This window comes from Melospiza georgiana, chromosome Z (assembly GCF_028018845.1).
Source record: "Melospiza georgiana isolate bMelGeo1 chromosome Z, bMelGeo1.pri, whole genome shotgun sequence".
Taxonomy (NCBI): domain Eukaryota; kingdom Metazoa; phylum Chordata; class Aves; order Passeriformes; family Passerellidae; genus Melospiza; species Melospiza georgiana.
In genome coordinates this window covers 64,592,814-64,615,599 of record NC_080465.1, presented here as the reverse complement: position 1 = coordinate 64,615,599, position 22,786 = coordinate 64,592,814, and the positions used below count along the sequence as shown (strand labels likewise).

The 22,786-nt window shown below is 38.6% G+C and overlaps 1 protein-coding gene across 1 annotated transcript in view; it reads left to right on the top strand.

The window, feature by feature from the left end:
- Positions 1 to 22,786, top strand: part of TRPM6 (transient receptor potential cation channel subfamily M member 6) — an 86,373-nt gene that overhangs the window by 31,804 nt on the left and 31,783 nt on the right. The window contains exons 12-25 of the mRNA XM_058044564.1: positions 1,128 to 1,262; positions 1,888 to 1,941; positions 4,167 to 4,307; positions 5,604 to 5,738; positions 6,780 to 7,060; positions 8,121 to 8,349; positions 8,925 to 9,079; positions 9,703 to 9,835; positions 10,844 to 10,972; positions 12,895 to 13,146; positions 14,077 to 14,251; positions 15,731 to 15,845; positions 17,488 to 17,687; positions 21,270 to 21,402. Of these exons, the coding sequence (XP_057900547.1) occupies positions 1,128 to 1,262; positions 1,888 to 1,941; positions 4,167 to 4,307; positions 5,604 to 5,738; positions 6,780 to 7,060; positions 8,121 to 8,349; positions 8,925 to 9,079; positions 9,703 to 9,835; positions 10,844 to 10,972; positions 12,895 to 13,146; positions 14,077 to 14,251; positions 15,731 to 15,845; positions 17,488 to 17,687; positions 21,270 to 21,402 (2,267 nt within the window). The remainder of the gene's footprint in view (positions 1 to 1,127; positions 1,263 to 1,887; positions 1,942 to 4,166; positions 4,308 to 5,603; positions 5,739 to 6,779; positions 7,061 to 8,120; positions 8,350 to 8,924; positions 9,080 to 9,702; positions 9,836 to 10,843; positions 10,973 to 12,894; positions 13,147 to 14,076; positions 14,252 to 15,730; positions 15,846 to 17,487; positions 17,688 to 21,269; positions 21,403 to 22,786) is intronic.

Sequence of the window (22,786 nt, the reverse complement as noted above, 5' to 3'; positions counted from 1 at the left end):
CAGTTTTTTGGTGATTGTCTGGGTACTCCTATAATATTTCTGTTTACTTAGGTGTTGGAAACGTACAATTATGCACGTGTTGTGGCCATTTCTTTTTAGAAAGAAGTTTAGAAGGTTATAACCAGCTGTGGTTGTGTTTCTGTTTAAGTGTCGACTCTACCTCAAATACCAAAGAATACCATTCTAATAGTTATCAATGGGCTGCTGACCTCTTCAGACACACTGCCAGCTCAAGGACTGTTAGAAGAAATTTAATGCAAGAATGGCCAGCCATTCTCAGATATTTCTGGAAAAAAACCCAATAAGGATTTTTTTAGGATCAGTGGAAAAATTTTTTTTTATGTGGAAGAATTCTGTAACATTTATTAGTCATCTTTTAAAATAATGTCTGTCAAACCTCAATACAGACATTGAATGTAATATTTTCAATTTAGCACTAGCACCTGCCCTGTTAGTGCTCCAGCCTCATCATTCTGCTCATCCCATGGTGTTTCCTGTGCATATGTGTTCTGCAGAAAAACTTTATATGGATTTATACAAACCTCGTATGTCTAACTCCTTTGCCACTTTGCATGTATAAGCCCTGCTGAGCTCTGTTCAAATGCCATGAGTAGAGTACTTCCACCATTTGGACACTGCTTGTGGGTAGATCTCTGCTTCCTGTTTCCTCTGAGGGAGTTTATTCTAACACATATTCTCTCTCATATTTGAAAGAAAATTTGCATTAAAGAACTTGCAGTTCTAGAGAGACTTCTCTAGGGCACTTTGAAATAGCTTTTGTCATGTGTCAAAAAAAAAAAAAGAAAAAGGCTTCCCTCCATGCCCTGCAATATCCTATTTTATCTTCTGAACTGAATTACAGAGTAGAGAATGGATTATCAGAGTCTGGTCATGAAGCAACATTTGTAGAAGGCTCTAGAGATATTGGGTTTATGGAAACTGTTTTCCTTCCCCTCTATTGGCATTTTACACAGATGTTTCCTCCAGCATTTTTTTCTTTTGTACTTGCACTTTAAATATACATAGAGACAAGTCACTGTGGTGGAGAGATTACTAGCTCCAAGAATGTTTTATTTATTTCCAAAAGTAATTTTCTAATATTTTCCTTCAACTCTGTCCACTTGGAGGTTGGTGCCTTGGAACGGGCAATGCTGGATGCTTTAGTCATGGATCGTGTGGATTTTGTTAAACTGTTAATAGAACACGGAGTAAACATGCACCGTTTTCTTACCATATCTCGTTTGGAAGAACTCTACAATACAGTGAGTATTTGAAATCCCAGTGTACCACTTTAGATATGGAAGCCTGGAAACAATGCTGTTTTACTTAAGGGGTGTGATGATTAGGTCACGTTTTTATGAAGGCCTTTTGGGGAAAAAAAAAAAGGAAAATTAATGGGTTTGGTTATTTTTGATTGTAATGCAGGGGTTTGAGAATGGTGTACCAGGTTGTTGTTTTTGACTCACTGTCCCTAGCTTGAGTACTCATTGGAAGCTGGTAAGAAATATGTTCAGATTTTAATCTGATATGTAATACATGCTTACCTTGCTGAAAGTGATATGTTGTTTAGACCAAAGCTATATCAGCTTCTTTCTAGAATAAGTCAAGATTTAAGGTAGTGGAGGTGTTGCTGATTGGTTTTGAAGTTTTTTTTAAAAGATTTGGGGGTAGAGTGGAGAGAGTTTGTATCACAGTAGTTTATTTTGCAGATTTTTTTAAGCCGCTGTATTAATTATGTTATGTTATGTTATGTTATGTTATGTTATGTTATGTTATGTTATGTTATGTTATGTTATGTTGTGTTATGTTTCTTATATATATTATAGGTATTGATTTTCTAGTGTAGAGTGACATGTTTGTTTACTGTCTTTTCTATTCACGCCACAGAAACAAGGACCATCAAATCTGCTTTTACACCATCTAGTTCGAGATGTGAAACAGGTAATAGACATAGGGAAGGCTGAGGACAAAAATGCTAGATTAATGCTTCAGTGTCCACTGGCAAGCTGCTATTAGATAAAACAGGGGAATTTTGGTAATAGAAGTGACAGTTTCATTACTGCCGTGCTATATCTGCTAAATGGTTTAATGTTAATTCCACTGATCCCTAAGTAATTAACCAATATACTGCTGCTGAGGCTCCCAAGGTCCTGTACCTTAATTTCAAAGCCTAGTAGTTCACCCAGATCAGACTCTCTCACGTTACTAAATTGACATTTTGAAGTGATAGTACAAAAGGATTAGTGAATTAATGCAGTGCTTCTGCTCCTTGCTTTAAGGTTTTCTATTTTTTCCCCCTAAGTTAAGGTCTTTCCTTGTCAGAGCAGTAATGAAAAGATATTGTGACATAATATTTGGATGTGCTGCATTGCCTAGGAGAACAGAAGGTGGCAGTGGATGACTACTGCATCATGGAGCACTGGTTCCATTAGTGATTTAGTAGCAGCCTTGTTATTTAGATACATCATTAATTTATTTCACAATTCTGCTATTGTTCCTCACAGCACTGCTTAGCCAGAAAGGGATGAGCTGTTCTTTATGCATCTAGACTTCAGCACAGGAGATTCCTAGATCCAAGTCTAGACTAATTGGCTAATTCTTTCCAGGGTGTGATTGCTAAGATGAAATAGCAAGTCTGACTATTTGCAGAGTTCTGTTGGGTTTTTGGTGTTGTTTTGCTACTGTGGGTCATTTTCAATCCCATTTATGATTCATTAGATAGATGTAGGGTATCCTGGTCTCCCAAACAAACTGTTTTCTGTGCTTTTCCATACTGATAAACATATTCAAGATCTATTTTATGTTATAAATCTGGATTCTATAGGTTGAAAGGTCTAAATCTTGAAAAAACATTGAGCTTCTCCAGGCTGAGAAAATTCTCTTGTTCATTGAAGTGATTGATATGATCACATCTCTAAAATTCATATATTCATATATATATATGTCTGTATATCTCAGGACACTGGGAAAACCCAGTGTGTGATCTAATAAGAAGCTTTTGGCACCTGACATACAATAATGGAATTAATGTAAAAAATATCTGCACAATTTCAAAGCTAAATTTGGGATCTGCAAACAGGTCTAACTGCTGAAAAGCCTTATTTACCTGAGCTTCTGTAAGTTCACAAAAGTGTTCTGTGAATGGGTTGTGCAGTTGCAGTCTGATTAAACATGGTGACACTGTAGTTGGGGCAGTCAACAGAGTGATGTGACCCTGGATTTTAGAATATTTTCTGTTACTGTGAACAGCTTTGATGCTGCTGCAATTGAATGAAGATACATGCAGTCTGCTCTGATGATGTAAAAGATAGGGATTAGTGCAGAGAGAAGTATCTACAAGCTTAGGTATTCAAAAATACTTGCCTAACTTTCAGTGACCTGGCACTGAGTGGCCTTAGCTGACTGTACTGAGGTTTGCTACTGAAGTATATTGAAAAAACAGCCCAATCAAGAAAAAGACTTTTCACAGTCTGAAAGGCTTACACTGCCAGGAATGCATAACATCTCTGATCCCATTTATATACAGGCTCATTTTTCACTTCAAAAAGTTGCAGTTGAGGTTTTACCAATAAGTTTTAAAATCTGCTTGGAAGTGAATTTATTCTTCAGAGAATTTGTCACAAACCTTGGGTCTTGGAAGGACAGTGGAAGTAAGATGGGCACTGGTGCTTTAAGCAGAAGAGGTGAGATACTCAGAAGGTAGAGCTAGTGCACGTACTGCTGTTGTCCTAGTTGTCAAGACAGTCTTGAGCCTCAACAGGATATTTCCAGTCTCTAGGAATTATGACTCTGCTTCAGCTTAAATACATGCTTCAGCTACTTCTTCAATTTTAGTTAATCAAAGTGCTTGATTGTACCATGGTAATTTTCTCTTGTGAGAAGGTTTTTATCTGTACCTCTGCTGTTGGTCCTTGTCCTGAAGAACTGTTACCCTCACTGTTGGATGCAACTGATCTTGTGAACATTGCAAAATATGCAATGTGGGTACAGTGAACTGCAGGAATCACATTTTCCCCTCTTTTCTAGAAGAGTTCCATATGCCTAATGAATGTGTACACTTTCTTGACACATTTATCCAGACATTCCCTTACAATAGGAGGGCTATAACATGGTTGAATGTTGCACATAACAGCATAATGAAATGTTTGTGACATTTGGTGTTTCAGAATAGCCTTTCTTTGGATTACAAGATAACACTGATTGACATTGGACTGGTGATAGAATACCTCCTTGGTGAAGCTTATCAGAGCAGCTACACAAGGAAGCATTTCCGAATTCTCTACAATGATCTCTACAGAAAACACAAGGTAGCTTCTTCCAAAACACTGGTTACCAAGAAAAGCCAAAATGTGACACCTGAAAATAGCTCATGTTGTCATCGTGGTTTGTCTGAGGAGTATAATGTAAATATGTGCCATGCTTGTCTGATTGAGAACTATAGAGAGGTTGCAAATAGAAGAGAGAAATCCCCAAGAGTATTGGTGGTTGTTAAATTATTTATTAGTTCAGTAAATTTACCTTTGTGTCCAGTATCTGGGTTGTATTTTGTCTATCAATAAGGTATGACAAGACTGTGCCAACTACCATTTTCTTTTTTGAAACAGTTACATATCTACTTCTTGCAGCTTGAACCGCCTCATGGAAATACTAAATTCCACATGTCTTGAAGTAGATTTAGGGCAGATTTAACCCTGCTGGTTTCCCAAAATCAGTAGGTTAAAAACAGCTAAACTTCTCAATAAATTAGTTGAAAGTCATTCCCAACATTGCAGAGGTATAGGTTTACTGCATAAAAATGACCCTCAGTTTTTGAAGTAAAACTGGACATTTAAGTACTTCCATATGTTAAAAAACAAACAAAAAAACCCTCCCATCCCCATGAAATCTTTCCATGACTAAGAGAAAAACCTCATCATTATCAGGGAAAATGAGAAGAAGTAATGGAACCTGTAACTTGGAGTGACTAGAAATAGGGAGACAGAGCTTTCTGTGTGTCACTAGTTTTTAACATAACACTTTAAAAAGATGTGAGCAGTTCTAACACTTTTTGCTCCTTCCTAATGAAATATGACCTTAACAGTGATAGGTGAAACCATATAATCATATCATTAGAAATTGTTGGGAAGAGCATTAGGGATTCAGCTGTTGACATCCTTCCCTCTTAGCCAACACTGAACAAAATTTGCCGAGATGCTGGATGAGCTATCCTCCAAAGGAAAATATCAGCAAAAAGTTCAGAGAGTTCTGTCTTTCAAACAGCTTATGGCACATTTTATAAAGGTTGGCACTCAGAAGAGCATCCAGACTGGGCGATTCCATCTGTTGAAACCCTGCTTGTTGCATTTCGTGGATGCTATGAGTGGAAAATGATTATTTTGAATTCAGAGACTCAGAAAAATATTTATTTGTTAACTGAAATGTGAAACAGGCCATTTTTTTCCTTGATGGTATAAGTTTCAGTGGTAGTTATGGTGATTTTTGACTCACTGGTTTTTGAATAACATCAATTTCTACACGCACTATTTTAGTCAGCAAGTACCAGAAAAGTTTATTTCTAATTTGTATTTCTCCTCTTATGTTTTATGGTTTGCTTTTGGATCTAGAGAGTGGTCTCCAGCTTGCCTCAAAGCCTGTCTCCTGCCTTTCATCAGAGTAATCAGATGGATAGTGGCATGGGATCCAGTGAAGGTACTTTGCATTCTCAGTTCTTCAGGACTGCACAGCCTTACAAATACAAGGTAATATAATTGCTTATTCTAGGCTTTGCTTAGGAAATATCAGGCTGTTAATAATTTTATTGACAAATTTTAGACATGCTAGTCAGGCTCTTAGTTTTTATAATTCTACTTAAATTGCAGTGGAAACAATACTTTACTGCTCACAAAGTACAAATCTTGCCATTTTATTGGTGAAACCAAGCTCAGACTCTATGATAATTTTTAACTTACATCCTTTAGTTGCTAAGGGCTTTAATTCACTGACATGTAGTATCACCAAATATCTGAGTATCAAGCATGTGTGAAAATTCTTCTGAATTTGGAAGAAACATAGGAGTTTTCTGACTTTCCCAATGTTTTCCCATGATTGGCTTATTGAGGTGTTATAGTAAGACTGTTAAGAAGAAAAACATTCAGAGAAAGAATGATAGAAGAGCAAAGATGTGCTTTAATATTAGCTTTAATATCTATCTGTCTGCCTATCTATCTATCTATCTGATAAAACATTAAAGTGATATGGATTTAAATGGCTGTGTTGGAATTAGTCAGAGCCAAAAAGAAGCCATGATAGCACTGAGACTTCCTCACTTACGTCAGTAAGACACTTTTCCCTGTACTATTCACCAAGAAATACCCAGATGTGAAAGTATAGCAAATGTGACAGACAGAGAAAATAATCTTTAAGGATCTAAGGTGTTTAATTCAGTCTACTGTGTACTTTTTCTTCTATCATGGCACATATAAAAGCATGGGGAGTAAAAGCATGGGGAATCATGGTGTTTGGAGAGTGCCCAACACTATGGAAAGGGAAGTTATGAAAGGCATGGATGCAGAGCAAGGCGTATTTTTCCTTCATTAACATTACCAGCTTCTTAGCATTGGTAATCTGAACATAGTCCTAGCTGTGGTTTATGACTTAAACGTATATAGCTATCAAATAATTCGCTACTTGCAATTCAGATTTGCGTGCAGTTTTATTTTCATGAATCTGAACCTCAGCAATTCACTGGGATTTTCTTTGTGGTTTTTTTTCCCTTCTTTTGTTTTTTTACAAATTTATAGGAAAGATCCAGCCCTTTCCCAAAGTATAAGAAGAAATTAAAAGAGGATGTAAACTACACAGAGAATTATGAGTCAACTGGCTTCATCTACCCGTATAATGACCTCCTGGTTTGGGCAGTATTAATGAAAAGACAGAAGATGGCTATGTTCTTCTGGCAGCATGGAGAGGAAGCCATGGTCAAAGCTGTTGTTGCTTGTAAACTCTACAGAGCAATGGCACATGAAGCTAAACAGAGCAACATGGTGGATGACACTTCAGAAGAACTCAAGAAGTATTCAAAGTATGAGTTCTGCCTTCATTTCATTTAAAGTTCTCTGGTGATGAGAATTGTTAGAGACTGCCCTAATCCACTAAGAGTTGGTAAAGTTAGTGATGCTGTGGATTATGGAGTATAAAAAAAGTACTTTCAGACTCACTATTAATACTATATAATGGATCTATGTATAGGTGTGTAATGTTGAGAGTTAAAGGAAAACTATTTGCATATTACCTGAATGCATATTTGAAAGTATAGGTGAGTAATGTATAGTTCATTATCTGCTAAATGGTCAGGTGAAAGGCTGAAATTTCCTTTGCAGCTTTTCTTTCAGTTCAATTTGTTAAAAAGCCATATAGCACATAGGTCTGCCCTGTTCAAATTTATAGCAAGTAGTAATGAGCAAAATCAGTGCTTAAATCCTGCTCTGTGTAAGGCTAAGTGGAAAGTTAGATAACTGATTGAATTAAAAGGGAAGTGGACCAAAATTTTTCTTTGAGTTTGTAATTTCCATTTAGTGTTTTCTCGTAGTTTTTCTGGTTAGAAATGTATTTTCTGCTTTGTAGATTTCATGCTTAGATTCAATAAAAACTTAAGGCGCAATAAAACATACTTTGTTCTTTTGTATGCAGCTCCAAATCTTAATTTGAAGGAGGGTATGTGCCTTCCATTAAGAGTCTTCTCTGCAGAAGTGTTTTAAAGTCAGTCCAAAAAGAAAAGACTTTTGCAACTGGCTGCAATGTTTGCACACAGTGGTGGTGAATCTGTTGGTTGAAGCAAATGCAGAAAGCTTTGTACGGTTCATTTTGATCACTGAGTGAGATTAAGAGCAGAACAAATGAAAAATGACAAGACAGGATGGCCCTAAACGTTATGATTAGGACTAAACAGTTAGGCTTACATCCCAAATTGTTTTTCATTAGGTATATTGATAAAGCAATGAGAAAAATGGGAGAAGGCATGTTTACTGAGATTGATAGCTGAACTTGAGTTACCAGAGTATTCACAGCAACCTCTTCTCAGCAGTAACTCTGAGTTTGGACTGAATCCTGTTATATTGACTGTTAATTCCTTTCTGCTTTAGGGAGTTTGGGCAGCTTGCCTTAGATGTGCTGGACAAGGCATTCAAACAAAATGAGCAGATGGCCATGAAGTTGCTGACCTATGAACTGAAAAACTGGAGCAACTCCACGTGCCTGAAGCTGGCTGTGTCCGTGGGGCTGCGGCCTTTTGTGTCCCACACGTGCACACAGATGCTGCTGACCGACATGTGGATGGGACGCTTGAAGATGCGGAAGAACTCCTGGTTTAAGGTAGCATTGCTCTGTTTTTTTCCAACCATTCAGGTGCTATTTAGATGCTTAATATGTGGGGTTTTTTTGGTTATGGACACGGCTTATGCAGTTTCAGACAGCTCTGCTTAAGCATATGTTGGAATGTGAACATCTGGGGAAAAAAAAGCAAGGGAGGGAGGGAAAACAGTTCTTCCTTCTGTTTTATTTCTTTTCAAAAGCATATGTGGGATCACATTAGGATGAAGGATTTTTTCTTGCTCTTCCCATTCTCTCAGCACTTTTCAGTCCTTCCTCACCTGCTCCCCACATTGCCTATTCCCTGGCAGAGCTGCTGGTGGGAAGGATGCTTTCCAGACACAGGGAGCTGTATTGAAAGCATCCCAGATACAATGACACTCTTCAAAGCCAGAAATCAGGCAAGAGCAGCACAAATCTTCAGAGGCTGTCAGACTCTGTGATACAGATTCCAAGCACCAGTGACTCCTTCTGCAGCCAGTGGAATTGCACTGGGTTTGTGCTGGCACCAGGCATGGCTGACGGTGGCCTCAGGTTTATGCTATCACTGCTTAATTAATCTTGTGTCTCTCTTTTAGGTCGTTATGAGTATTCTCCTGCCTCCCACCATCCTGATGCTGGAGTTTAAAAGCAAGGCAGAAATGTCTCACGTGCCTCAGTCCCAAGATTTCCACCAGTTATGGTATCACGGGGAACAGAGCCCAGTCAGCTCTAAAGAGACTTTGGTTAGTCTGTGAGGATCAGTCATTTGTGTGCCAGAGTCTGTCTCTTTACCACAGTGCAGTTCTGAGGAGTGAGAAGATGCTCATCAGGTGGAATGAAATGGCTGGAGGCCAGTTCTCTCCAGAAGTATGGATTAGGTCCCTAGTTTGGATATGGACTTAAGTAAATGTGGTACAAGTTACTTCATCTGTCCTGGATGTCACTTCTGTGCTGGCCATAATGAGAAAGTCCTTCCCAACCTCACATGTATTCCTAGTGCAGGAAGGGAGCAGCCCAACCTGAGGCAGCTGGGAAAAGTGCTCACACACATTCTGCTTAATGTTAGCTTGTGATTTTATCTATCAGTCTCTAGCAGAAGTCCAGGCTACTGATTTTCCTTAAATACTCTTATACAAAATACTATACAAAATATACAGACAGTGTAGCTGTGCCATATAGGGCATCTTTCACAGAGTGCTTGTTGATTATTGCGAATGAGATATTTGTAACCAGACAAAACCAAGCTGCAGTAATGACTGGTGTATTCAGAACTAAGTTTAGACATTTGTGTCTGTCTTCCCCCTGAAACAACACTCCCTTTGCAATTATAGACCATTGTTTTTTACTGAAAAAATGCTGTTTTCTTTTAAAGAGGGGTTATGATGTAGAAAAGGCTGTTCAGAAGTCTGATGAAAGCCAAGGAGATGGTGGACAAGGAAACCTGACTGGAGCTAGAAAAATCTATGAGTTCTACAACGCACCAATTGTCAAGTTCTGGTTTCACACGGTTAGTCATAATTCTAGAACTTGGAGTGATAAACCCCTCCTTTGGTCCTTCAAATGCCACTTAATCCTGCTTTTACTTTTTCTAGCATGAATTTGCAGTCACTTAGTGGTGGGTGTAAATGGGAAGCCATTTGAAGGTTTCTCTGACAGTTAAGTGTAAAGATTGTCTGCTAAAATCATGCAACTGAACTAAAAACACCCAAAAAACCAAACCCAAAAACCCAGGAAAACAATTATAAGGAACTAAAGAAAAACTCAAGCACAGCCTTTTACAGTGGTCAGTTGCAAAAGCTGACATAGATTTGAAGGTGACCTTCTGTACTTTTAATACTTCACTGATATTCATGTTCCTTTCTTTAAGAATTGTCTCTGGAAAAGCAAATATTTGTCTATAGGGAATCCTTTGCTATAGGAAATGTACATTTATTAAATCAGTTTTAGTAACCCTGTGTCAGTAGAGCTCAGGATGTTTAAGATCAGGCTGTGATCATATGTATTTTCCACCTAATATCATTCCTGTGTTTTGGAAGGCACAGATTAACTAACAGTTGCCTATTTAACTTTGAGAATTGTTGCTCATCCCTAGGGAAGGCTAGGATAAAGGCATAAGACAGCCCTTGCATTCAAGGAATGGTGTGCAGATCACAGAATAAGATCACAGAATAGTTACTTTTGGAAGGGACCTCTGGAGACCATCTAGTCCAACATCCAAGATAAAAAAAATATGTCTCTTTTATGGGGATGAGCATATGCTGCAATTGTTTACCTTCTGCTCCCACCTATTTTTTCAGCATTAAAGTGCCAATTTCCAATGATGTTTAGGGACATTCCCATAAAACAAACCAAAACAAAACAAATTTTTCAAGAACTGCAATAAAGATCCTGGGCTCAAACACGTGGCAGTGTCCCAGTAGTTTGAGTACCTATAGTGAAGCCAACCAGCTGTTTTATTTGCAGAAATTTGTTTGAGGTTTTTGTGTGTATGGATTATGCACCATGTGTTTTGCAGATGTCTTACTTGGCATTCCTCATGCTCTTTACTTACACTGTGTTGGTAAAGATGGAACCAAGACCAAGCGTTCAAGAGTGGTTTGTTATCATTTATATTTTCACTACTGCTATTGAAAAAGTCAGGGAGGTAAGTTTTTCCATTTGCATTCTCATTTTTCTTGTAACCAGGGAATGCTAAATCCTGCTTTATTTTAGGGAGAATTATACAGAGAATTTATTTATTGGAATTCTTTTATTCAAAGACCAGTTCTTGGTCTGTCAAAATACATCTCAAATTTTGGCCTTTATTCTCTACCTTTCTGTGTAGAGCTGGTTGGTAATGTGTAGTTGACTGTGAATTGATATTTAGCACCTTGATGTAGGCACCTGGTCCTTAATTTTCTTAGGCTGACCATTAGACTTCTAGTAATAAAATTTGTCTTTAGATATTTAATCTGAGTGAGAACTTGTTATGAATTAATAGATGTTTTACATAGAATAATCCATGGCTCTCCCTCAAGTCTAGTTAGCCTTCCATAAATGCACTTAGAAAAAAATACAATCAACTTTTAATGCTGGATTTATTGAACACACAAAAAAAGAAAAAGATATTCCAATCAAAATTATTGCAATTATTTACAGTTGATTAGACCCAAACTTCTGAATGCAACTTGAGCTCCAAACCTCAGCCTAGGGACAAATACAGCTATGTATTTCCTCAGTTACTGTATCTGCTCTGACATGCCTTCACTGCAGAATCAGCACATAACAAATCAGCAAACAGTAATGTGAATACTCTTTTGTATAACTTTTGAAATGCTGTGCTTTCAGAGGAATAAAGCTAGCCACAAAAAGCCAGCCACAGTTCTGAGCAAAGGACACTGCAAATACAGATCACTCAGAAGGCTGTGAAATCAGTATGAGAGAGGTGAAGGATTCCAAGGGACAGTAAAAATACTTTTGAAATCACTGTTGTGCTCTTGCACCATCTTGATGCTAGGACAGCAGAAAGAATAGCTCTTCTTTCTGGTATCATTGGTTGGACACTTTGAAATTGATGTCTTTACTTGATTTTCTTTATCCATGTTCTAGTTCTGGTCTGTTGGCAAAGACTTTGTAGGACACTCTATTTTAGCTGGGCAGCTGCTTAGCTGCTGAGGGCTTTGTTATATATAGCTGCAAAGCTCTGTTGCTCTAGATTGTATCAAATAATTGCTGAAGCCTTAGGCCCTGCAACTAGTTAGTCATGTGAGTTAGTCTAGATCACTTGTCTACATTTATGTGGTCATATGCATAAATTCTTGCAGGATCAGGGCATAATGTTTCAAAATCTCTCCTTTGCTTGGTACTTATCAGTGTAATCTCACATAGCACTGCATAATTGGCCTCACTTGTGGCAATGTGCAAACATTTTATTTGCCTCCTCCCTAGGATTCCACTTCACATGTTTGCTCAGTGAAGCTTAAAATCCCTTTGGGGCACCTTACAGTTCAAGGAGTGAACATTTCATTCTTTACCTTGCTAGTTGCCAGCACTTCTTTTTTTAACCTGTCCTTGGCAGAATACAAGGATCTTTCATTATATTTTTGTTCTGAAATAAAGGACATCAGTTATTTTCCCAGTGGCAAGGTTAGGCCAGTACTTTCCATGACTTAGGGGTTAATGAAAAGGCCACTGCAGGTCATGACCATCCCTCTAGAAAATGCTTGTTAATTTCTAATAATATGTGTGCTTAACAATTCTTTACTGGCTGCTCTCTTCTGCTGAGCTATGTGCCCTTTAGTGAAGAGATTCAGGTTCAGGATCCATCTTTTTTGGGAAGAGCTATCCCATTTGATGTCGCATCTTAAGCAATATGACATGGTGGATTAAGTAAAAACCTCAATTGATGATGAATGGCAATATGCAGTAAATGGGTCCAAGACAAAAGAAAAAAAAAAGGGGAAAATTATACATTCTCAAATATCATGAAATAATGCGGACCAATGCAGAAATAATGCAGAATAATGCAGAAAAGGTCAAATAATGTATATGTGATTTTAATGGCATTTTCCCCCCAATTCTACGTAGGTATTTATCTCAGAACCTGGAAAATTCTGCCAAAAGGTGAAGGTGTGGATTTATGAATACTGGAATTTTACTGATTCTGTAGCAATCATCCTGTTTATGATTGGTTTTGGTTTGCGGTGGTCCAACCCCCCTGTTCAAACTGCAGGGAGGCTGCTTTACTGCTTGGATATCATATTTTGGTACACTCGGCTCCTTGATCTTTTTGCTGTGAATCAGCATGCTGGCCCATACCTGACAATGATTGGGAAAATGGTAAGTAGTGTGCTTTGGAGAAGTATTTCTGTAGCTAAGGCATCTACCTTCAGGAATATGTAAAGCTCAGAAGTGACAGAAAAGGAGAAGTGGTCTAATGGCTCATAGTGAATGTTTTACTTGAAAATACCATGATTCTTTTTGTGTGTGAGTTGACCATAATCAGATTACACTTTTCTTTAATTTATTAATTACATGAATTTATTCACAAAATCCATTTTTACTTAATTCCTTAGAGAAGGGTTTTGTTTGAGTTAGTTTGCCAATCTAGCTTGGTAACAGGAGAAAGAAAAGTCACTGCTTCTTGGAGATGGGCTCACTGTGACAGGTTATTCCCCTAACTCTTGGAAACAGTATCATTATTGTTTTACTTGTTGATTCAAATAACTGCCTTCTTGTTTATCTGTCACAATTTCCGTGAAATCCAAGTTAATCTTGTTTCTCTTTTGCTGTAAGAACTGTTGCTGGACAACTGTCTAGTCCTGGGGGACATGTGAAGATTCCTACCGTGATTTGCCTCCTTTACTGAGAGCTTTCTTCTTAATACTTTTATATTCTGTCTTTCATGGTGATTGTTTAGGAGGCAAAATAATTTTCACTGCTGTTCCTTGCTCTCAGTTTGAAAGGAGCACCACTGAGCAAAATCACCATTGTAAGATCTCCGCATTTTTTAGATCTTGCTTAAGATATAAGAGGGACATGTGAGGCAAGTAGGGCTTTTTTGGTCTAAGATGATTTTAACATCTATAAAATGCTCATGTACTCCAGGTCATAGAAACAAAATATTTTTATTTCCTCCAGCATATTAGATTATTACCCTTGGTTTTATATTCTGATTTGTAAAAACAGTGATTGATACTCTTCCCTAAAATGAATGTCTCTTTTACATATAATTAACGCAAGTAATTCTTTTACACAAACGTCTTCTAGACAGGAAACATGTTCTATATTGTGATCATGATGGCCATAGTCCTACTGAGTTTTGGGGTGTCTCGAAAGGCAATTCTTTCACCAGAGGAGCCTCCTTCTTGGACCCTGGCGCGGGATATTGTATTTCAGCCCTACTGGATGATGTTTGGTGAAGTCTATGCTGGAGAAATAGATGGTAGGTAATTTTGAGGCTATAGCTCACGGCTTAAATTTAATATGTGGAGAAGCATGTCTTCTTTGGTCTTTTGACTACCTACTGAGTCTCTTCTTCCTCCAACAGTTCTGATTCCAGTATATGTATATACATATGTATATATGTATATATGTATATTCCAGTATATTTAATGGGTAATACTGCATGAATGAAGTTGAAAATACGAGATTCTTTGTGAAAAATAAAGAGGTTTAAACTCTAAACCCTTCAAATTTAGTGCTTCAAATTAAATATACTGCAAGTATCAGGGCATAGCACATAAAAATACTAAGATACTTCCTGGTCAGGGGATCTGCCAGTGAAATAAATTTCCAATTAAGTGAATCCAAAGCTGCTGATTTCTTGGGGAAAAGAGAAAAGCTGTCTTTAAGGAAGAAAGAATAAAGGAGGATAAGAAAGGGAGAAATAAGTTGCCTGGTACTATTCTTAAACAGATAAACCATGTGCATAGGAGAAGTAGAACCAATCAATTTAAACAGGAAAAGTTGTGTACCTTGATTATGGCTTTGACCTTGTTTCAGTAAGAGAGAGTAATCAGGCACCCCAGAGATATTTAAGCATTACTGATGTAAGGCACTCTCCTGCTACTGACTGAAGGTAAAAGTAAAACAGTCCCTAAAATAGAAAAGTAGTAACCCAAAGAGAAATATATATTTAAGGTACAGAAATATATATTTAAGTTCAGCATAGACCCAATTCATTAAAATAATTGACCATGTTGCCTCCATTATTACTGCTGAAACAATCATATGTATTTTGGTTAAATAAATCAAAATTCTTTTAATGAAAGCACACTGTTAAGTTCCCAGTTTAATCCATTTAATCACTTAACAATTCTAAACTTTTAGAAATTTGACACTTTCCAACTAAAGCTATGATTTCTCTAGTGACTTTTTATCCTGCAGAATATGTCCCGAATTTAGGGCTCCTTCTTTAAAAGTATGTTTCAAAGTTTCCTCCAAAGAGTTGAATTTGATTAGAAATTCAAAAGGTTGAGAAGTATTCATTTTTATGATTTAAAAACATCAGAAAGGATCCCCTAATTTCCACCATTTGTGGCTTTACATCTGAGGTACTCCTGTCTTAAGGATCAAAGATTTGGATTTCAGCTTACTTGGGTAAAAGCCATCCCCCAAATACATTTCAGCTGTGTATTCCCCCATAACAAAAAGTGGAATGACTGGCATAATAACTGATTTGTATGAAGTGGTGTCTGCATCTTCTGAACAGTGGTTACTAAGGTGGTAGTAGCACAAAGGGGTCTCAGTCCTCCTTTTGGTAGAGGTTGATCTTTAAGTTGGAAATTTAGTGATGCAAAATCTCTGTGAAATTAGTGAGGACTATTCTGTTTCTTGCTGAGTCAAATGACAAGCATGGGCCATTGCTGTGCTCTGCTCTGGTTCCTGTGCTACCCACGTTCTGTATGTCTTTCATTTCCAGTTTGTGAAGCCAATGAAGACTGTCCTCCCGGCTCCTTTCTCACACCCTTTCTGCAAGCTGTCTACCTCTTTGTGCAGTACATCATCATGGTCAACTTGCTCATTGCATTCTTTAAGTAGGTACCTTGGTATATTGCTGCAAAAGCAACTAAGGTGTGTTGTGCCTGCACTTCTGGAAAGATTTTCACCAAAAATGCCTCAGCAAGGGCATGTTGATGGTGGTGGTTGTACCCCATCAGCCATGGGGGTAAGTCAAATGAAGGAAAGAATGGTGGTAGCCAGATGGTGCAAGGAAAGGTATAGTGAGAAGACAGCTAAGCTCTTTTGCCACTTAAAAAGAATGTGACTCTGTGAGAGCGGACAATTGCAGTTGGCAAAAAAACCAGCATTAATTCATCTCTGAAGTAAGTTTCCCTTCCTAAAAGTTGTCTTTGTTGTGCTAAGAGCCTATATAAAATTCATTATAGCACAGGCCAAACTGGCAGATAAGTGAAAGGCATTCAAGTGAAGAGGATAAAGGAAGAGTATGCTTTTCCTTTAGGAAATAATTTGAAAATTCTTACTTACTTTAATCAATCCCATATGTTCTAGACTGAAATCTTACAGTAGTGTTTTCAGCAATTTGCCTTTTAATGTGTGCTGCCACAGTACAAAGGGTTTTTATATTAATTCTCTAGAAATTCATAGTACTTTATCAGTGTCTTTATAGTAATTCTAAACCCTTTATGTTTTAACAGGAACCCCTTGTAGTGGATCATGTTCTGTAAAATATTAGTAAAGACCAGCCTAATCCAAGCAGTTATTTATTTTTTCTTATAGTTCTAGCATTTCTGGGGAAGAAGAAGTCAGCTGCAGGTTTAAAAAATTCAAATTAATAAAAGAACTCATTCATATGCAAAAAACCCTGAACTGTCAAAACTCATTCTATTTCCACTTCCAATAAGAAATCCCTTTCCTGAAATTGTGTCAAGGAATCAATCTATTATCTTACACATTATGTATTATTTTACATGTGTGGAATTGTTATCTGAATTATTTCTGGAACTAAACCTTTAGTAATGATGATATGGTAAATCTTCTGATTTACCATATCAAACCAAATCGTGATTTGATTGTTCCAGAAGTGGGACCAGAAATAGGTGGCTATGAGAAACACATTTAATTATGCTCTCAGAAGGAAAGTTGATGTTTTTTTGATTATATGCTGGCTGTGTAGAATGACAGTGAATCTGAAATTACTAGAAATGGAATGGTAGAAACCACAACAATTCTTTCCTGTGCTTGAGTCTATAATTCAGTAGATACAGAAAATTATTCAGTGCAGTCATGTTTATTAATTTTGCAGCTCCAGTGAGTATTCTGCAGAAGAATGGCTCATGTAGGTGCAAACTATTTTGTCACAGTCTTCCCTTAGCCTGACACCTACTTTTAATCCAGTCCAAAGAGGAAAACAATGCTGAATTCTGTAGTTAGGGTATATATTAAAATTTAAATAGTATGACTGGGATTTCAAAGCCATGTCGGTGACATCTTTTGCCGTGCTCCCATTAATGTGAATGGGAGTTGGATCTCCAAATCTGTTGGGCAGCTTTGAAGATCTCATTCTAAGTGCACTAGCTGCAGGCACATGAGTTGCTAAGCTGATTTACCTCACTGGAGGAATGAGACCAGCGTTAGATTAGATCTGTAGAGAAGTGTCTTGCGCTATATTGGGAATATTTACCCTCCTTCTCCTGTCCTCTGTGGCTCTCTCCTCAGTAATGTTTATTTTGACTTGAAATCCATCTCGAACAAGCTCTGGAAGTACAACCGTTACCGCTACATCATGACCTACCGTGAGAAGCCGTGGCTGCCTCCACCCTTCATCCTCCTCAGTCACATTGGGCTTCTGCTAAAGTGCATCTTCCACCACCAGCCCCCAAATGAGTCAGACCAAGAGGAAGGCGACGTTGGACTAAGTAAGCTGGGAGCCAAAAGAAATAGTTCATCATCACTCCCATAACTGAGGCGTTGAGTTCCAAAAAAAAAAAAAAAAAAAAGACAGAAAAAAGAGGGATAATGCCTTGCTTTTGCTGTGCTGCATACTGTGCATCAGTCAAGATACCTCACAACTCTGAGTTGAAATAAAGGGATAGCAACTTACTGTGTAGGAACGAAACAATATCTTATTTTAAAAGAAATTAAGCAGTGCCAAAGGTATAAATTTCTGTATGTTTGTCATGAAAAGACGAATAGTTCCTTTATCACTGCCTGGGGAAAGTAGCGGCAGAGTCCAAGGGTAGAGGAGATCCAGTGATTGCAGATGCACAGAGGCTTCCCAACTCCTTGCTGCTTTTGTCCCTTTGTGCACTGGCTTTTGACTGCACCTTACCTTCTTCACTTTTCCCAGCCTTCATTTTTCCCACCCAGAGAAGGGTGGTAAAGCCACTTTTCTTCATGCCAGGTCTTTCCTAATGACTCCTTATGCCAGTTCCCTGTCCCACTTTCACCACCTCTGCCTGGATTAGCCTGGGCTGTTGTGGGAAAAGAATCTCAAGATAATGGGATGGAAAGTAATGGGGCTTGGTGGTGGGTGTAAGGCAGGGGAAAAGGTGACTGTAACTGCATCTAAAAAAATTTGGGAAGCATTGGTATCTAGTATTATACAGTCTCATCCTTTCTGATGTATCGTAAACCCTTGATGCTTTATAATAGAGGTGGGCAGATCCTGTGTGGGTTATGCCTCACTTAGAATTTTCTCTTCTGAACATGAATCCCTGAAGATACCTGGCATGCTCACAGGTGGCTGTAGAGCACCAAAACAGGCTTACCTAATCAATACTTGTCCTGGTTTGAAAAGGAAGTGAGTTTTTTGGGATGCTGTGATCAACCCAATAGGTGCTGAGATTTGAATATTAGCAAATATGTGGTGTGGCCACTGAGGACATGGATACGCCTCTGACTAGGGGGAAGCTCTCTTGGTTCCAGACAGTGAAGGGTTCAGAGCAGCCCTGCTCGGCTGCGGGCTGGGCGGGGCAGGGGAAGCCATGTGGCCTGGTGAGGTACGCCGGGGCCTTGGACAGAGAGGGGAGGTGAAGGCCCCTGCAGGATGGAAGGGTGGAGGAACACTGAGAGGCTTCAAGGCAGCGCCCCCACCTGAGACAGAGAGAGAGAGAGCACTGGTGTCTGTGCCAGTGCCACCTTTGATAGCATGGCCGGCCGAAAAGGAGAAGGGGCAGTGGGAGGTGCGGTGAGAAGGTGCCCAGCAGGGCAGCGTGGGAGCTCTGGACAGGCAGAGCCTGAGATTTTTAACCCTTTTCTTGGATGATGGAAACCTTACAAATGCTAATCCTCCTGGAGCTAAATGAGAAGAGAGATAGAGATGAGATAAGAGGAAATGGGCCACGAGAGTAGTGGAGAAGCATCTTGGGTGGGAGGAGGTGATGGAGTGGCCTTTGGCTGGACTTTTCTTGTATAGCCATGGACAGAACCATTTTTTCCTGTGACAGAGACTGCATTTAGGGGGAGGCAATGGCTTGGAGCCAAGAGAGTGCAGTGATGTTATGTGAAAGAGTGCATGAACAGAGACAACGGGTGAGGAGGGTGGTGGTGCCCTCGATCTTCAGTGGAAGAAGAAGATCTCTGTTCTCGAGGCCCCTTTACCCCAGGGGGTGAAATCTGGGGGGGACAGATGTCCCAAAGGTGAGAGACTGCTCTTTTTGGAATGGGACAAAGCATCCTTAAAAGGAAAACCCTAGAAGCAGCTCTGGTCCATGTGCAGTGGTGAGAGCACTGACATGGAAGGAAAAGGTCACGATGGCAGATGATCTCCGGGTGGTGCCATGAGTGACATGGAAACATAAGAGGTCCCAGCTGTGTTTCCTGGGGAAGCCTATAGTACAAGAAAGACTCCTCTCTCCTTGATGAACTGAGAATTGATAGACTGAGAGTTGGTGATCTGAAAGGTGGATGTATTGGAAATTTAGTGGGGGGAAGAGGAAAGTTTTTTAGAAAGTTTTCATTCCGAGTTCTGTGTGTGTTTCTCTTTATGTATAGTTGTAAGTTAATAAAGTTTTTCTTCTTTATTCCTAAGTAAGAGCCTGCTTTGCTCTATTCCTAGTCACACCTCACAGCAGACACTGGAGAGCATATATTTTCATGGGGGCACTAGCATTGCGCCAGCATCAAACCATGACAATGCTGAACTACTGAACTGCTGCCTGCTGGTTCAGCTCCCCCATCATGACGGTATAGACCAGCCTGCCTTGGAAGTGCCATTGCTTGTTTTATGTGCAAGCACAGCATAAGTCAGGTGCATAGCCTAGAGGGTGTCCTGTAAGGAGCTGAAGGAAAATTGCTTAGCACATCTGAAAGTCCTTGCACAGAAGAATGCTCATGCTTGCTTTCACTTTCTCTCAGAAGGAGAATTTTTTTTCTGTTTAGGCACCTCTGGGCACCTTTTTCTATACACTTTTGCTTGGCAGCTTTCTCTTACTTTAGTTGTCGTGTTGTTATAATTAACTCATTTTCACAACGAGTACCCAGAGCCACCCTGTGGAAAATCAATACCAAGACACAGAGTAAAATTTGGGAGGAAATAACACAGGTCAAATAGGGTAGAAAAGTGTCTGGAAGGTGATGAAGTCTCATTTGGAGTGAGAGGGGTCTTCACTGCTGAGCTTTGTGTTGCAGCTGAGTACTACATCCTTGTAGCAAACACTGCCTTGTTGCTTGGAACATGCACCTCTCTAGCAACTACAGTGAGGACTTTGGTACATAGAAAATGACAGAAAAGAGGAGCTTAGAAAATGTGGAGTTTGAGCCAGAGAAGCAGCTTTCCACCATATGCATTTCTTCATACTGCCTTGTAATGGCAGTAATGGCTGCTGTCTCAGAAGTCTTGATGTGCTAGAAGAATAGCACCATGAGCAGCCCAAGTTATGGAGTTTTAAACTTCTGAATGCTTTTTTCCCCCAAAAAATCTTGGAGTTGAAGGTCTTAATGTTTTGTACATATGAACTTTTATTAGGATATCTGAATGTTTTATGGATATGAGCATATTAATTAATCAGGTGAAAAAAAAAAAAAAGCTTTGGAGCTTTGAGCACCTGAATGGACTGTAATTGTTGTAGGTGACTAGCACTAAATGAATGCCTGGGCCAAAATGGAGTGAAAGTTTTGTAAGGTTTGCATGTTCATATCTAAGTCTTGTGAATGACACATGTATAACAAAGTACAGGAAAAAATTTGTGAGAAAATTAATCTTTGTGAGCTGCCATTCAGATATGTATTTTTGAAGCTTTAAAAGGAGTGTACTGGAATTTTTGCCTGTGTGATTTTGTTCCCTATGTAAGGAAAGACAAAATCACACATTTTCATGTATTTGAGTCTTTATACTGAAGCCCAAATTAATGCACTTAGGCCTGATTCATTCTTGTCAAAGGAGGGAGTGTAAACAAGTTTTTCGACTGGATTTTTTTTCTTTTTTTTCCCTCATGCATACTTATAAGTGATTGCAATTATTAACATGCTTCATACTGATTCCTACCTCCTTTATTCAGAGCTCTACCTGAGTGATGAGGAGTTAAAGAAACTTCATGACTTTGAGGAACAGTGTGTGGAAGAATATTTTCTTGAAAAGAATGAAAACCTGAGTTCCAGTGTCAGTGAAAGGGTCCGTTTGACCACAGAAAGGTGTGTTTTGATACGTATTTATGTTCTCTGTATAAATTTGTCATATATAAAGACTTTGATAAGTTCATGTTTTTGAAGCTGGTTATGGCCACTCTGAACATGCATAGGCCTTGTTAATTTGATGGATTTGTGTCTATTTCTGTATTTGCATCTCTTTGAGGTGTATGTCAGATCTGACTGGGCAGCCTTGCTGACAGAATTGTATCCCCAGACCCATGCAGTGTGCACATGGTTAAAGGGGTGCAGAGAGGTGCTGCTCAGTTTCACTTGTGCAGATCAGGTAGCACTACAGAAGCACGCCAGAGAACAGCATACAACATGTAATTTTATTTAAAAGCTTAGTAGTTTACAGACACAGAGAGTATTGCTTGTGATTGGGTGTAATTGCTGTTTACAGAAACAGCCTGCAAACAACGATTCTAGCACTATTTGCAATGTGGTGTCTTGGTTTGCACAATGTCAATACACAGCTACCAACTGGGTTTCAAAACAGTCAGTATTGGCCTAATTAAGCTTTTTATTGAAATCAATCTTAAAGATACCATTAAGTTTAATGTGAACAGTTAAAAAAAATGAACACTATAAAAATCTTACTGAATGCCAACAGTGATTTCATCTAACAAATTTGTTTTGCCAGAGAAAACATAGCATTATTTTCTGCAAAATAATTTTCTTGGCTTCTTCAACAGAGAAGTTGAACACAAGTAAGTTTCTTGGCTTCTTCAACACAGAAGCCAAGAAACATCCTCTCCAAAAGATATTAAATAAGTAGTTTTGTTCAGAAACTGCAGAATTGATTATTTCAAGAAGGTCTCATTTACTGGAGATATATATATCTGGAAAGGAATTTTTTTCTGAGTGCAAGTGTAACACTCTTCACAGCATTGCATGACATTAATGCAAGAAATTAATTTAGATTAATAAAATGTTCTGGAACACTGGTCCTTGATTTGATACGGCAATGCCTTAATACTACATATTTTAGTTACTCTGTGATGAAGAAAAGAAATTACTATGGCATATTGCCTGCAGATAACTTATCATTATCTTAGTGATAAAGTAAGAGAGAATATCTTTAGGAAATATGAAGATACTGGTTTGGTTAAATTATTTAATTCCAGGCCAAGAAGTTCCTGCACTTTTCACTGGGGATTTGAGGATAATAAAAAAGGCTTTAGTTTTTTGGGCTGTTGAATTTTACCTGAAGATAACCAATGCTATAAGATGCATAGGAGCTGCTTCTGGAGGCCAAATATGTTCTTGGAAGACCTGTTTCTCAGCAGTCTCTAGTATTTGAAAAATGCAAGGTTAAATTAAAGAGTTTGTGTGAGCCTTATCCTTCTCATGCTTGCACAAGCAATGTAAAATCAGGATGTCCAGCTGG